Below are 16554 nucleotides of genomic sequence, written 5' to 3' on the forward strand. Positions count from 1 at the left end.
ATCAGGTAGAAAGTCATAAATATCAGATAAAAGTCAATGTTATAAGTTAAAAAAGTCAAAACAATAAGATAAAAAAGCATAAATATGGGTCAAAACATCAAAATTGTGAGATAGAAAGTCATAAAATAAGATAAAACATCAAATTTATGATAGAAAGTCCTACTGAGATTTAAAAAATAGTCAAGATTATAAAAAGACATTAATATGAGATAAAACGTCACAATTATGATATAAAGGATAAAAATTATGAGATAATGAAGTCGAAATCAGGAGAAATAAAGTCCCAATTTCACAAGAGTCATCATAAATAACTAAATATATAATAAATATATATAAATAAACCTGAAGCTGTCTGTGACTGAAGAAAATCATCTGGGATCCTTTTATTTTAGTCTAGAACATTACAAACATATCTTATACAAATGTGGAAAAATAATAATACAAATCTTTTCTCGTTGTGATAGTATAAATTATTCAGTTTAAATTATTACATTTTATTATTTTTACTATCAACACACGCATTTGTATGTGGAACTAATACTGAAGGTTCCCCGGCTGGTTGGTTTCACTCGGACCTGTTTTAACGCAAAACGGTCCGTCACCGTAATTCTTCCGTCTCAAGATGGCGGAGTATGCGAACCTCGTCCGAAGGGCTTTGGGACAATTAGGAGGTCATGGTGGAGTCCGAGGATTACTGGTTCAGTTCTTCAGGTCAGTGTGATTAATAAAGTTTAAATCTACATAACGAACCTCTGTCGGTGACCGTGAAGGCGTCAGAAAGTTGTGTGACCCGGGTTTTATGTTCCGAGCCGAGCTAGCATGTTGACAGCTAACAGAGTCAGAAGCCCCAACAGACGTTTAATGATGTCAAACCTGTGAAACAGCTGCATGACAGAGTGAAACGTCAGACACTTATTTTGTTGTTTTCTGAACTGAATTTTTAGCCAAATTCCGTTAAAAAATCTCTGAATTTAAAGTCATGTTTAGCCCCAGTTCTCCCGATTTAAACATGGTGAATGTCAGTGTTGATAAACGGACTCGTATCTATTCTGAGGTAAGAGAATAAATATTATCCTGCAGGAAAAAGTGTCAATGCAAAAGTGCATTCAAAATTGTAATAAGTAAACGTATAAAAGCATCAACACAAACATATACCTGAAGTACCAAAATAAAAGTACTCATCTTTCCATTTTCAGAATAAAGTTGATTATGTTTTTAGTTATAAATATTGATGCATTTGGTCTTATTTTAACCGTATTAAAACATCATATATGTATTCATTATATTATTTATTATTAATGTCAATCTGTAAAGTCACCAAATCGATTGGGAAGTATAAGATTCAGATGTGGAGATATCTGCTGATGTATATGCAATGATTTCTGCAGTGATCCCTCAAATGTGATTATCAGACACACGACAAAAATATGTAACAAAGGCAGGATATTTATTTAACAGTCTATAAACTCTGTTGTCTGTCTCTGTCGATCAGTCTCTTACAAAAATTATCAAATAAATATGATTTACCTCTGAAAATGTAGTGAAACTGGTAACAAGTCTTACATTTAGTTACTTTCCACCACTGCTGAAGGTCACGACTGATAAATCTGGCTGATGTCATTGGTTCACACTGTTTGTTCTTTCACATAAATATTACAGACATGCTTAACTGAGTGTGTCAGCCTTTATTAATCAGGAGGACATGTTTTTGATTGATTGATTGATTGATCGATTGATTTAAAAGTCTGCTGTTAAGTATATAAAAGTGGTGTATATGTCTGTCGGCAGTCAACCTGACTATCATTGTTTCATTGACAGGGTGAATGATGTGAAGGTAGGAAACCTGATCGGCGTGGATAAATATGGAAATAAATACTATGAGGACAAGAAACACTTCTTCTTCGGTGAGTCCCCAGATGAGCTTGATTTCAAGTTACAAGTTTTCAGGAGGATTTTGCTCAGGATGTTCAGATGCGTGTGCTGTTTTTATCATTATTCTTTGTAAGCAGACAAACACCCAAAGGATTCTGCACCACCTGTGATTTGGTAATTTAACTGTTTTCTCTGTAAAAAAAAAATGTGTTCAGCACGTCACCGCTGGGTGATCTACACCACGGAGATGAACGGAAAGAACACCATGTGGGAGGTGGACGGCAGCATGGTTCCAGCTGAATGGTACGACCGGCAACATCTTTACAGAATTAATACAGATATTTATAATACATGCAGTAACAACACTTGAAGCTGGAACCATCTGTGTTTTCTGGGTAGAATTAGGCAGATCAAAGATTGAACACTATACCACTTCTATTTCAGATATACAGTATATGATAATAGGGCTGCAGCTAATGATTATTTACATAATCGTTTGGTCTATGAAATGTCCAAAAGAAGTGAAATACGCAAATTTAAATGTCTCAGAGCCCTAAAAGACGTCTTTAGTTTGCTTATTTTGACAAACCAATAGTCCAGAATCCCCAAACTCTTCATTTACTCTCATAAATGACAAAGAAAAGCAGAAAATCCTCACGTTTACGTTCACGAGCCAGCAAGTGTTTGACATCTTTGCTCGGAAAATCACCCAAACAAAGACTCGTATGTCAGAAAAACAGAAATGTTAATGGCTATAAAAACAGCAAAGAATTACAGAAAAGTTAATAAAAACAAAGAATTAACTTGCTAACTAGTGTTATTTAAACCAGCTGCTTTGTCTATTTCACATTCAGGCACCGCTGGCTGCACTGTATGACGGACGACCCCCCCACCACACACCCACCAGAGCCCAAGAAGTTCCTGGCTGATATCCACCAGATCAACGTGAGCGGCAGCCGGCAGCAGTACGTGCCGTGCACCACCACCCGCAAGAAGATCCACGAGTGGGTTCCACCCAAAGCCGAAGCTCAGTGAGCTCTGACTGCATATTTGTATATTATGGTTTCCTGCCGTTGTATCCACCGTGTCCAGAATAAAATCTCTATCCTGACATTTATGAAGTCTCAGTCCTTTAATGAAACATGATGTGTGTTGGTCTGAGCTCCAGAATCCGACAGAAGAGTCTTAAGTTTCATGTTGTGCATGCAGACTTTGTTTCTACCCACTTATTTTGAAATTCTAGTGGAGAACAGAAAGTTTCCAAAAATGCAAAATATGTCAGGTTGAAATTTGTCGAAATGTGTCAAATAGGTTTAAAAGACCTCCAGGATGTTTCCAGTTGATGGGAAAACTGCTTTCACTCATTGTGAAGGTCATAAAGTGAAGATCTGGAGCGACATATACTTAATAAATCTGAGCAAGTGTCACATTCACAAGTGAACTCTGGGACATTTCACCGTGTGTTGCCGACATCCACTGCTATGGAAAAGTCGCAGGATTTATATTGCACATTTAAGGAGAATACATCAATTCTATTTAAAATCCTGTTGCTTGGGATTGATCCATCTACTGAATCTACTGCTTTGTTCTGATCCGAATCTGACTGAATGGAAGAATCTGCCCTTCACTCAACCAGGTTGTTCTCATCTTACCATTTTGTTATTTAATATTTGGCCCTTTGTTACTTGAGCTCTTAGTTGTCTATAGGACTGGAACTAAGGTTTATTTAATGTTGATTCATCTACCAGTCGTCTTACCTAATAATAACTTTTTTATTGTTTATTATTTAGATTCCTTATTTTTATCCTGCCAGCAGTCCAGAGAGCCTATTTAACATGTTTATTATCATATATGATAAACAAAAGTAGAAAATCCTGACATTTCAGAATCAGAGAACGACTTTCTTTCTGTGTAAATGACTACAATGATTCATTGATCATCCAAAAAGATTGTGATTGTCTTTTAAATTGTTTATGATGCTGCTTGTTGGTTCTTAAAGTAACAACAGCACTCTCCTCATTGTGTTCCTGTCGCCCTGTCATGATATTTCGTGTGTATTTGTGAAGAATCTGATTAGAATGTCACATCGACAACCAGTTTACAAAATGATGTGATGGAAGAGACTGGATCAGAACCACGTATCTGTACACGGGTCTGACTGTGAGGGCAGTTGTCAGAACAAACAGCTGAACTGAGTCCAGTGTCTGGGTGAGCTTACAGAACTGTGTCTCTGCTGCGTGTTAATCACTGCAGGATTATGCTGAGCTCAGACAAACTTGCAACCTGCAGCATTTCGCACTGAGGTGTGCAGAGATCCTCCAGAGCTGCCGGGTCAGATTGTGTGACAGTGACTGGAGGTCCAGCACACACTCAGAATGACTACGGCCAGGACCAGGACCAGGACAGGTTGGTGCTTTCTTATTGCTTTGATTATCTCCACTTTCTGACTACTGTAGCTGGATTTGGAGCACTTGTCATGTGACTATGCTGTAATCTAATACAGCTGTCCTGCATTGATCCCAACTGCATGGTGGTTCTGGTGTTCAGGTTTGATTTGGACCTGTTTAAAAGAGAAGTCATGTAGAAAGGATGTAGTTTCTGCTGCTGTTACAGTATGTTACATCACACTGAGAGGCGTTTCTAACATTTTGTCCACCCTGTTTACATGTATGGATATGCACAATTACCAAATGTTGAATTTATTTGGCTCTGAACACAAAGAACAATCATGAAGGTAGAAGTTATTGCACTACTGTTGTATTAGGCTGCATTCCTTTTAGCTGGCTGATCCATAAAGTGATGCCAAAACATGATAATTGATCAAATACAAATTATTTTTGTGTACACTAGAAACAAATTAGAATTCAAACAGAAGATTTAAAATGTCTTAAAACGCTCTGGAGGACATCTTTAATATGCTATGTGTAGTAAAAGCAGTTGTTCAGTGGAGAATAAAATAGCTCAACAGCTAGCTAGTTTAAGTGAGCTAGCATGACGTTAGCTATTATTGGTTTACTTTCCTGGTGAACTATACTTTGAGCCACAAGGTTTTCATCCGGCGCCATCATCAGGTCAGATAATTACTATGATTTATCCAATAATTTGATTTATTACCAAATAAGTGCATGCTAGGTAGTAATCAACTGTACTGGGTTGCTACGTAGCAAACGTTAGCATGCTAAATGTCCGTTGAACTTGGCGTTAACATGCTAACGTTAACGGAACGGTTAGCTAGCTTAGAGCACCTAGCTGGCAGTGTTTTAAACTTGTTTACTTTGTTTAAATACTCATAAAGTGGGCGAAATACTTTTGCATATCTGTATATACAAATTTGTATTATATGTTGACGTCTCCTTGTATGTGTCCAACATTTATTTGTATTTATTATAATGTTCTCCATCCAACAGCAGTAGTTCAATGTGGCTAGCCAACTAAGCTAAATTCCTTTAGCATGAGACCTTTTGATTCAACCACTACTTGGAAATGTTGTTTGAGTACTTAATTTTTTAGTTAGCCTACTTTTAACCTATACTTTGATTGTTAAAACAAAATTTGAATCAACATATTAGTTTGTTTTTCTCAAATGGGGCATTTTGCATAATAAGTGACTTTTCTTTAGGAAGTTCAGCTAAATTTGATGCTAACCCTTTACTGAAGAGTTTGAATGCAGGATTTCTTGTTACAGAGCTGTTGATTTTTACACTTTAGTGTTTTTACTACGGAAAAGATATGAGCACTTCAAATGCTAATATTCTTAAATTCAGAGATTTTTGAATGGAGTCTGGTGTGACACTCCATTCTTCCACCACTCCTCAGCAGAATGTCTTTTTATGTAATTTAAGTGGATGTTTGTAGTGACGTCATGGATGTTTGTATTAAATAAAATGTGTGTTTCAGTGGAGTTTGTTTGTTCCGATAGGTTCGGGGATCAGGAGCTGGTAAATGAGGAGGCTCACTGTTTCATCCCTTTTCCCTCGAGGGGATACTCTGGAGGAAGATGATGAAGAAGAGGACAGTCAGCTCAGTGTAAGCTCCAGCACACACATATTACACACACACACACACACACACACACACCAACTCACACACACACACACACCAACTCACACACACACACCGTCTGTAACAGTGTTTAACGGCCAAGAGGGGGCATCGTTCCTGTTGATGTGGCTCTGTGAGTGAGTCAGCCCCGTCACCCCGGCTGTATCACTGCAAGATCAGTGGGAGAGAATGAAAACGGCTCTTGGCGTCCTCTTGAGTCAGCAACAATCCTCTCCCGTCTTTATTCAGAAATCAGAGGAGGCTCTGCTCGGAAATGGAGGCAGATTCATTCAAATCCTTGCAGTTAATTAAGATTAATAAGCAAGAAGAGTGTTTGACAGATGACAGTGAGCCCTGAGTGGCATGTAATGTGCTCTGTAACCAGATTTTAACATTTGTATTCACTGAATTGTCTCTGTCGTACATTGGCTGATAGCTATTGTCTGATTCATCGTCTGCAAGCGGAGCAGATAATCTCTCTCAGGCCGTATGATTGCTGAGGCAGCAGTGTCGTGAAGTGGCAGCTGCCTGAGATGCCAGCCGGGCACCAGGAAGAGGATAAAGAGGGTCATCGTGTTGTCGAGACGTGCTCCGCGGTCTGGCCCTCTCTCCTCTTCCATCTTCCCTCCTGCCAGCTGTCATATCTCCTCCCCTCCTCCCCTCCTTTCGATTCTCCATCCCTTCACTTTAACATCACTGTCTTTTGCTTTACTTCCTCCCTCCCCGTTCTCTCCTCTTGCATCATTCACGCCCGACTTCCTCCCTCGCGTGGATTTCACTCGCAGAGTCGAGTGTGAGATCCTTAATGAGTATTTCCAGACTTCCCGTTTTATCTCCAACCCTCCAAATGTTCGTTGTGCTTAATGGGTCAGAGTCATTGCCTTGGGTCTTTTATTTTTTAGGCCACCCCAGAGCATTCTGGTTTCAAAAATACCAGCGTCCCAGTTCTGTCCACTCCCCATGAGTGTTTCTGCACATGAGAGGGAGACATTGGAGTTAGATGGAGAAGTGTACAAGACAAAAATCTCAAGATTTTGTTGAATTGTGTCTCAATCTTCTGTGTCAGGTCCTGTTGTTTCTTACTGTAGATGGTAAACTCTTCTTTTTTCTGCGTAACTGTCATATTCTTTTTTCTTTTAGAGGATAAGTTGCCCCAAAAAATGCAAATGGAAGGTCAGTTGAAGTTTCCTAGTCCACCAAACATTCACACTGACGTAGATGAAGAATTTAAACTGCATATAAACAACCAAAATGGCTGCATACAGTTGTCTATAAGTCCTCAGAAGCTCCGAGAGACAAATTGTTTTGTTTTTTTAAGATGGATCTTCACTGTAGCCGTTAAGCTTAAAGCTTAGTTAACGCAAATGTTAAATGTCCATATTAATTACTTCCCTCTTCACACTTGGCATTTAGGAGATATGGACCTTTTCCACAGCAGCCAGGAAACACAGGTGTTACTGATCAGATTAATGAATGCTCTGTTAACAGAACACAGCCTTCATTAATGTGGTTGTTGGCAGAAACAGTTCCGGTGTTAACCATCAATAGTAATCAGCAGAACTGCAACATGTTCATGTATCAGTGAAAGTGCAAAAGAACAGCGAGGACACAGTAATCCTCTGTTACAAGGACAGTGAAGAGTGTTTGAAAGAAGAACTGGATAGTTTGTGTAAGCAAGGATTGAAGGAAGCTCGCCCATGAAATATCTCCTATCACATTTTCCTAAACAACTGGAGTAGAAGCTTAAAGCTCACAGAGTGTCTGACGTGGGTGCACGAGCTCAACAACATGTTGAGGATGTACAAAACATTTTCTATTCTCATTTCATTTTGTTTGTTTTAAACATCTTGCAGAACAAATTCTTAATATCGCTCGTAATAGATTGTTTTGTTGTTGTAGGGAATAATCCTCTCAGGTAGAAGCTGCAACGAAAATGTTAATTGAGTCTCGCATGTACTTGCTGCAGTTCTGTTAATTACTCCTGATGGCGATACCTGTGCTTTTTTCTGCAAAAGTCAAAGATGACCTTTTTCCCAGCAGCCACTTTGACATGAGGCAGTATGTAAACAGTAAACACAGGTGTTGCTAATGACATTAATGAAGGCTGTGTTCCGTTTACAGAGCATTCATTAATCTGATTAGTAACACCTGTGTTTCCTCGCTGCTTTGAAAAAGGTCCATATCTCTTAAATGCCAAGTGGGAAGTAATTAATATGAACATGTGACATTAACAATAAAGCACATTCCTGGTGACAAAGTGCTTTAATGAAAGAAACAGAAGACTGAAACAAAGAGAAGTCTTGATGTTTGATTAAAAGGATAAAGACTGTCAACATCAAACCCACTAAAAAAGGAATAATTCTCTATAAAGCCACATGTTACAGGACTCTTTTTACAGCACGGGTGTAAATAGCTGCGAGCTGTGACAGTCTGACTGTGATGCACAAGATCAGAAATGTTATTCACACATCATGTTTTTTATAGTTTTATCATTTACACCTCTGCGCTTCCTGCAGAGAAATGTCAGAATGTCTCCTGTGAAAACCCCTCATGATTCTCCACAAACACATTTAAAGCCACATCATTACTTTAAGCTGCTAATTGTTACTTTGCTTAAAAGACATTCATGATCCCCAGAGGATAAATCTTAAAGACTTTGGTGACTTTGTTCCTGACTGATTCATCTGGCGACCATCATCAGGTCAAAGCATCGCTCCACCTTCAGCTGGTGCGACTGTGGAGTCTTTTAGTCCCGTCAGTTTTATTTATATAACTCGATGTCACAGTTTGCCTCAAGCTTTCACCACTTTTCCTCAGCAGTGTTGGTTGTTTAAAAATGAACTCCCAGGATCCCACGCTACCTACACGTTTTGTTTTATTATGGTTGAAGGCCCCCGAGTGGCAGTTAAGTAAAAGTAATAAGTCCTGCACTGAAGATAATACATAAATCGGAGCATGAATAATCAGGAAAATTTACTTTGTACTTTGTAAATGTACTCAGTACAGAAAAATACCTCCCTGTGAGGGTTATATTATTATTTGCGATATCATTGGATTACTATGATTTGTCTTCTCTTTTAAAAGTAGAATTTTGCATGTAGCTGGCTGAGAGGGAACTGATTTAGATCTATTTTATATATAACTGTAAATATTAACTCTCTGCCAATCAAATCGATTAGCTGATTCATGGATTTCTTCCTCTTTTTATTTATTTATTTCTGTGGCTCCATAACTCAAGTTAAGTCCAAGCGCCTCAAATCTACTTAAAGTGAACTTATGCACAGTTTCTTCACCCTGCTTCCTTTCCCACTCGCTAAGAAATGCCTTCGAGCATAAGTGGGAGTGGGTGCAGCCAGTCTCCACACCCACACACACACACACACACCCACACACACACACACACACACACACACACACAGGCTGTTATCTGGCTCTGCAGATTAGCAGTGCTGTCAGACTCTGTCCTGTAGAGTGCGTTCACCCCTCAGGGAGCGAGTCTGCTGGGAGATTCCTGCACAAGCTCAACGTTCCCACATTTCATTCATCCCCTTAAATCTCTCCCCGTCCTCCCTCCTCTCCCTCCCCCTCCTCCCCCCCTCTCTCAGTGGCCGTCACCGGCTCTCCATCCTCTGTGTGCTCCCTCCCGATTGGCAGCCGGAGGTTGTTGTTACCGTGAAGAAGTGCGCCCGGGCCAGTGGAAGGTGCCTGATATGGATCAAAAAATTCCTACTCGGGCTGCTTCATGCCTTTTAAGGTGGTCTTTCCCCGACCGGGCAGAAGTGTGCGAGCACAGCACTGAGCAGTGCAGCTTGGGAACGCACCTCAGGACGAGGCAGCGTAGTGCAGGTTGGGATTTGAGTGTGAGGAGATGCACTGGGAGCCGCTGGTTTGCTGCTAACACAGGAAGCAAAAGATTTCACAATAAGTGACAGGCAGGCAGACACACTCCTCCTCCCTCAGAGGGAAGTCGTTAGACTTCAAAGAGGCAGACAGGGCAGTCTGATGTGCAGGGGTTCTTGTGGAGCTCCTGTAGCATGCACTTTGACCTCAGGCTGTGAGGAAGAGGAGGCATGAGGAAGAACTACAGTGCCACTCCGCTCATCTATGTGACAGAGGTAGCGTTTGCATTTGTTACGACTGTAAATCTGTTTTCTGTTTGTTGGGTTTTTTCGTCTGTGTGATGTGATCGATCAGGGAATCTGTTGCTTTTTAAAAAAAAAAACTCTCTGCTGCATGAGTTAAAAAACTGTGAAAGGCTGAATGGAGTCAGGCGAAAGTCACATGTAATCAGCTGTGTATTATTGCCCTCTGGAACTTGACGTTTACCCAAGGCGCGTGAGGAACCGTATAGACGAAGTTATTGTTTTGATAGCTTTGTCAGGGAAGCTTTCTAAAGCTCTGCATTATCTGTGTAGTTTGCCTTTCATAGATGTTCTTGATTGTCCTCATTGCAACTCGTATTAAATGAGTTTTTCTGTGTCTTGCGATTGGATAAAATCAAGGAAGTTGTTTTTGAACAGTTGAAAGTTGAGTCAGACAAGTTTCACCACGTCTCTCTCTCTCTTTCTCTATCACTGTCTGTTTGAAGCATGTGATTGGCCTTTGCTGCTTGAGTAATATCTTAGGAATGCTTATAGCCCGCCATAGATCATGCTCACCTCTTAAAACCGCAGAGCTCGTTTTTCATTTTTCTATTCCTCTGTCTGGCTTGCTCTCAGAGAAAAGTCCCAGAAGTTTCTCCATTCTGGCTCTGAGTGCTCGAGCTGGAGGAGGTCATGTTTATGTTACTCCTGTCTTAATCTGTCTGTCACAATCTCTGCCGCTCCGTCAAAAATGGTTGGTGGTGCACTCTGTGGCTAAGAGAGAACCATCCCCGAGACTACCCCTTGCTGGTTGCTGTGCTCAGGGCGGCCCTTATTGTGCTGACGCTGTGTCTTTTTGTGCGTGCATTCATTATGTGCCTCAGTCTGCTAGTATATGCACCACAAAATGCTCTAAAAATAATGTTACGTAAGCCCTCCAGTATAATGGGGCTTTTCCTGTCAAGCCACAAGGAAATAGTAGAAGGAAGGAGCAGCAGGACGTCGTTATGTTGTGTGTTTTCATCCTTCCTCTGCAGAAAAGTTCTGCAACAAGTAATCAGCCTTGTTTTTTTAACAGCTTCTGCAACCCTGATGTGTTGTTAATCATGCGTCCAGAGCTTTAGAAATGTAGATGCCCTCCTGCTGTGGTCACTTCCATCAGTTTACCATGGTAACCATCACTGTGTCTCAGACACACAGCTTTTAAGACCTCGGTGTAAGCTCTGCTTTTATGCCCCCCCTGTTCTCTCTCTCATTAAGCTGCGTGTGTTTATGCCATAACAGATCTCATGAGGACATCACAGTGTAATGTGTCAACATTAGCTCATTGAGTGTGTTGTTGTGCTTTTATCCTTATGTGCACCCAAATGTTCTCAGGAAGAAAATGATGATGACCTTGTGAGGACTTTTTACAGGTTTTAGAGAACAGGACTAATGCAGGTCATGGATATGATGATTTGTTCCCACACTGTGTACTGCAGCTATTCCTTTGACATCGCTGTGTGTGTTAGACCTTTGTGGCAGTGTTGCAGACCAGACTTTAAATTGGATTTTTGTTTATGCTAGCTGTGAGGCTCGAGCGGTTACTTCGCTCCAGACTGAAATATCTCAACATCTCTCAACGTCATCCCCTGAGAATGAATCCCACCGACTTTAGTGTTCCCCTGACCTTTCCTCTAGCGCCACAATGAGGTTGATGTCTTTGTTTTTAAGTGAAATGTCGAGAAACTATTAGCTATGAAATATGATACCAATGTTCCCAAAAGTTGTACTGGAGCAAAAGTTAAGATATCATGTTAAATTATTACTTTGGTGAAAGTGGACGCCACCAATACAAATTGTACTTGAGTTAAAGTCCAAGTTAAAGTACAGGTAAGTTATACAGCTGTAACCATGGTAACATCTGTGTGATAGCGCTTCAGTTTACATCACGCACGTCAGCTCGAAAAAACAGAACTCCCGACCTCTAGGAGAAAAATGTGGACTGAGCTGCACTCTATATGGGAAGCAGTAAACATTATACCTGATAAACATTGCTAGCATTGTCAGTGTGAGCGTGTTAGCATGCTGCTGATAGCGTTTAGCTCCAGCACCACCGTCCCTGAGGAGTTTGACTGTAAAACCCCCCACCTTCGACCTGAAACCAAAATTTAAATTAGAGTTTCGTTGAGAGATAAAGGAAAATCACTGGTGCACATTATACTTCCCCAGTGCTTTCTATAAGTCTGTGTTTCCCATAACCCTGCTTCCCCTTTTAGATTTCTAGCATGACGTGAGGGTAAGGGTCGAATTATTGTTAATTATTTTGCAAAGACTGATTTGTGGCTCTAATTGAAACCTAATTGTCCCTCAGCGTATAATGGGCTGCACCTGTATTTTAGAAAATAAAACATACGTCATCTTAATTATTGGAAAGATGCTTTAATGGGAATATTCATCCTCGGCGTAACAAAATAAACATCTCTATTATTTAGTTTAAAAAAAAAGCAGACATTTCATGGTTGGTTCATTATTCGTCTCCACTGCGAAAGTGCATCTCCATTATTACTCACCTTTTTCAGCAAAAGTAATTGCTTTCCATTTTTGCCACCAGACATTTTAGAGTGTATTCATGTTGTCAGCAGAGCTTTGAGCAGACAAAGTCAACCCACACTCTTGTTATTTGCTGTAGCTCATAGCTGCCATTATCTTCAGTTTATCTGATTTTTAAGAAAGTCTGTTGCTCCAGAAACTACTTGCTGTGTTGAATCGGCAGTGGCTGCAATATGTAGAGTTTCATTTTATAAATTGTGATGCCTTGAAGTGAAGAAAGAGAGCAACACATGTTGGAGAGGGTGAAAAATGTTTTCTGTCTGTTCAAGTTTGTGTGTCTTCCTCTCAGAATGTTCTTTTTCCGTGCAGCTCAAAATGCTGTTAGATAACATGTATTGGAAGTGACATACATGAGCTCGGTTGAAAGTATTTTTTCATTTAACATAACAGCTCGGTCGGGCAACTTGAGTGCAAAGAGCAGAAAGAAAAGCTCTCCAAAATTGCCAGTATTTGACAGGGCTGCTCATAGAAAGGCAAAACAGATAAGTGCATATATCTCACGCCCTCCTGCACTCAGAGATTGAGTTGTTCCCATCTGAATGTCAAGCTGGAGTGCAAGAGGCCAAATACGTCAAGACATTCAGGCACTGAACAAAGAATGGTTAAACCAGGAAACACTTGCTGCTATCTGCTCATTTGCATTATTGTATGTTGTATATTTATATGTTTTCAGAAGGTATGTTGTGCTGTGTGTAGTGTTTGTCAGTTTGTTTGTTTGTTTTTTTTAATATCGTTAGCGTGGCTAGTAGAGTGGCCGTTGGGGTGCCAGTGTCAGTCGCTGCTTTGGTCTAAACTGAAGTATAAATGTTTATCACACATGTTGTTGAGCCACCTGGAGGCAGCAGAAAGAAGCTGAGAACACAACAGTGACATTGTTCACAAATTATCATTCGTTTGAAGTAATTTTTTCTGGCCATCTGATGAATTTATGTCTAATATTAACTCTCTTTTTGCTCTGTTTTTGGCCTCCACCAACTCCAGAGTGAGATGTCTGGCTCTTTAGCTGCTAGATTCTCCTTTGTGTGCTCTAGCTAGTCGTGACCATTTCTGTCTGCTGTTTGCTGTTGAGCTGCGAGTTTACAGTGGATTGTTAGAGCCTTTCCTGTGAAATCTGCTGCCTGCTGTGTCTAACAATGACACCTGAGAGCAGTCAGGGAACCAAAAGAGTAAAGTTGTAGTCCTGACTGCGAAAACAATGAGCTTAATTTCACTATCAAGTTCCATAAAGCCGAGTGAAGCTGCAGATTCAGGATGATAATCAAATTTCAGCTTGTCATTAAATATGTTCACAGGAAGAAATGATCATAGCCACTTTAAGAGGACCCAGCTTAATGAAACAATGAAACAATAAGAGCTAGATGAAAACAATTGATTCTGAGATAGATTACATTTTGACAGAGGAAGTAAAATGTGGCCCCCAGCTGTCATTGTGAGCATGTTAGCAATAATGACTTTAGCATTAAACTCAAAGCCGCACTTTACCTGTAAGCACAGACTCACAGGGCTGTTAGCATGTCTGTCTCTTTTTTAGACCCCTGATGTAGTCCAGATAACACAAAAAACTATTTTCCAGGAGTCTAATGTGACGAACTTAAGTTGCTTTTTGTCCAGTGAACAGTCAAAAGCCAAAATGTTTTGAGAAAAAGCGAAAGAACAGAGGCAAACTCATGTTTGAGATCCTGGAATCAGAGAATATTTGGTGTATAAAAGACTTAAATGCTCGTAAAGTCTGAGTATTAACCTCCGATCTCCGTCACTAACATCCCCAGGACACAAAACACTCATCTTCACAACCTAAACGCGACCTCATCAGCCTCTTGCCTCCCTCCGAGATGGCCACAGTGATTAGACCCGGGCCTGCGTCTTTGTCTCAGCACGTATACAATTATTCCCCCTGATGATAATGACCTTCACTGATGACCAATTAAAAAAATCTGTTGCAGGCTACATCCGCAGACCCCAGCCTCTGATTCTGCACACACACAAACTGTAAGCTGACGTTATGTAGCGTCACACATCATCCATTTGGCACCGCTCAATTTATCACCATGGCAACGGGACATTATGTCAGCAGCCACTGATTGTCATTCCACACTGATGACCGTTTTACTTTTAAGATAGTAGCAGCAGAAATGGAGTTACCCGTCAGGCAGAACGGCCCCTTCCCGATGTATGTAAAGTGTTCCTGTTATGTGTTGAGCTGGTTTTAAAACAAAGAAACTTGTGTTGAAGAGTGCAGAATGTTGAGTTTCCCAGATCATCAAATACTGACGGTCGGGGTCGGATGTCATCGTTCTCGTTACATTTTAGTTGCTTTAGCTGGCTGTATCCAAGTATTTTAACTACTCACTGCTTCAGTACAGTTCTAGTACTGTGTGTGTGTGTGTGTGTGTGTGTGTGTGTGTGTGTGTGTGTTTACTTTAGCATCTGGTGGGGAGGCCATTTTTCTTACCTCATGTGTGAATGACATTACACCAGATATGATAGGATTTATTCACAATTTACTTGTCTGGTTAAATAACAGTTAAACAGAACTGTGCGTTTGTGTGTGTGTGTGTGTGTGTGTGTGTGTGTGTGTGTGTGTGTGTGTGCTCATCTTCATTAACATATAACCTTGTCTGTGTCAGTAGCCTCTAGCTACTTTCTGTACAGGGGGAAAACAGGCTTTGTACTGTAAACAGAGGTTTATTCTTTTCTCTGTCGTCATCTATTTTCTGAGTCAAGTCAGCAGAAAAAGGAAACGTTAGAGTCTCCCTCTGTTCTTAATTTCACGCTGTGTTGTCTTTATGTACACTGCAGTTGCCAGTTTATTAGATTTTCCTTGCTCTGATACAAAAATAAATCCCACTCGAAGGTTTTAATGTTCAGGTTTGTTTCAAACTGTTTGAGAGAGGTGTTGAAACAACTTGAGTATCATTTTGGAGGCTGTAGTTTGTGGTTCTGTTGAATTTTACTGCTTCAAATACAACCAACCTTCAGTCAACTTCAGTTTCTGCATTGGAGGATGGTGTTTAGTCATCAGCCTCCAAACAGTATATTAATATTAGAGATTTGTCCATTGAGTTCTGTGATATCTTGACAGATTCATGGTGATGTCGTCGTCATATGTCAGGCTGTTAACCTGTCGCCTTTTATCTCTTTGACCTCCTGCTTTAATGTCACACCTTTATATCTCTCAGTACCTGTCTCCCTCTCCCTCTCCCTCTCTCTCTCTCTCTCGCCTACATTTCACAGCAGCTGTCATTTACTGAGGAAAAAAATTAATTCTCCAAAGAGACCTCGAACCACTCAGTCGAAGACAAAGGGGGCTGAAATGTCACGAGCTGGTGGCGGGGGGCGTTCAGTGATGTAGGCATGTAGCGAGACGGCACATGAAAGCGTGGCTGCTGCCTCCACCCCTCCTCCTCCTCCTCCTCCACACGCTTTGAAAGTGTGACCCCTTAGATATTTATTTCAAACGGCCTGTGGTGCCTGTGTTCGCTCAGAGAGGCCACACTGTCCTTTATGAAAGCTTTCGCACATTCTCATAGTCTGATCAGCTCACAGAGTACAGAGGCGGCAGACAAAAGCTTGGTTAAGATATGCAACAGGCATCATATGAAACCAACAGTCGTCAGCAGAGATACTTTCAAACAATCCAGTTGAACAAGTTAACCACGCATGTGATGGGAAGATAAAATATTTGAAGAGTAATAATGTGAAAAATAGGAATGTAGTCATATGAATCTTTGTTATGCTTCACTGTAGAAACAACTGAAAGGGTGTAAAGTTGTCTGTTGCCACTTTAAACATATTAGATATATGAATATGAAATTAATTGCACATGATTGTAGAGATGTTGAGGATATGAAGATGTACAGACTCTGCCAAGGAGGTGAAGTTTCCACTTGTACGTTGGTTGGTTGGTTGGTTTGTCAGCCGGATTACACAAAAAATATTTCCACTGAACTTGGACGGAGGATGAGTT

General features: G+C 40.5%; 2 protein-coding genes across 5 annotated transcripts in view; both read left to right on the plus strand.

Moving 5' to 3' along the window:
• Positions 1–557: 557 nt before the first annotated feature.
• ndufa12 (NADH:ubiquinone oxidoreductase subunit A12) lies at positions 558–2989 on the plus strand. Its single transcript, XM_030439360.1, has 4 exons — positions 558–711; positions 1819–1904; positions 2088–2175; positions 2727–2989. Exons 1-4 carry the CDS (start codon positions 623–625, stop codon positions 2905–2907), a joined length of 444 nt encoding a protein of 147 aa, XP_030295220.1. The 5' UTR covers positions 558–622; the 3' UTR covers positions 2908–2989.
• A 1164-nt stretch (positions 2990–4153) lies between these two features.
• Positions 4154–16554, plus strand: part of tmcc3 (transmembrane and coiled-coil domain family 3) — a 50904-nt gene continuing 38503 nt past the window's right edge. Inside the window, exons 1-2 of one of the 4 annotated variants that reach the window (XM_030440434.1) lie at positions 4154–4278; positions 5792–5898. In XM_030440434.1, the coding sequence (XP_030296294.1) occupies positions 5815–5898 (84 nt within the window). In that variant the 5' untranslated portion in view covers positions 4154–4278; positions 5792–5814. Of the gene's footprint in view, positions 4279–4674; positions 4944–5789; positions 5899–9615; positions 10029–16554 lie in introns of those variants that run through there. The other 3 variants (XM_030440432.1, XM_030440435.1, XM_030440436.1) reach the window with 3 other exon arrangements.

Source organism: Sparus aurata, chromosome 14 (genome assembly GCF_900880675.1).
Source record: "Sparus aurata chromosome 14, fSpaAur1.1, whole genome shotgun sequence".
NCBI classification, from domain to species: Eukaryota; Metazoa; Chordata; class Actinopteri; order Spariformes; family Sparidae; genus Sparus; species Sparus aurata.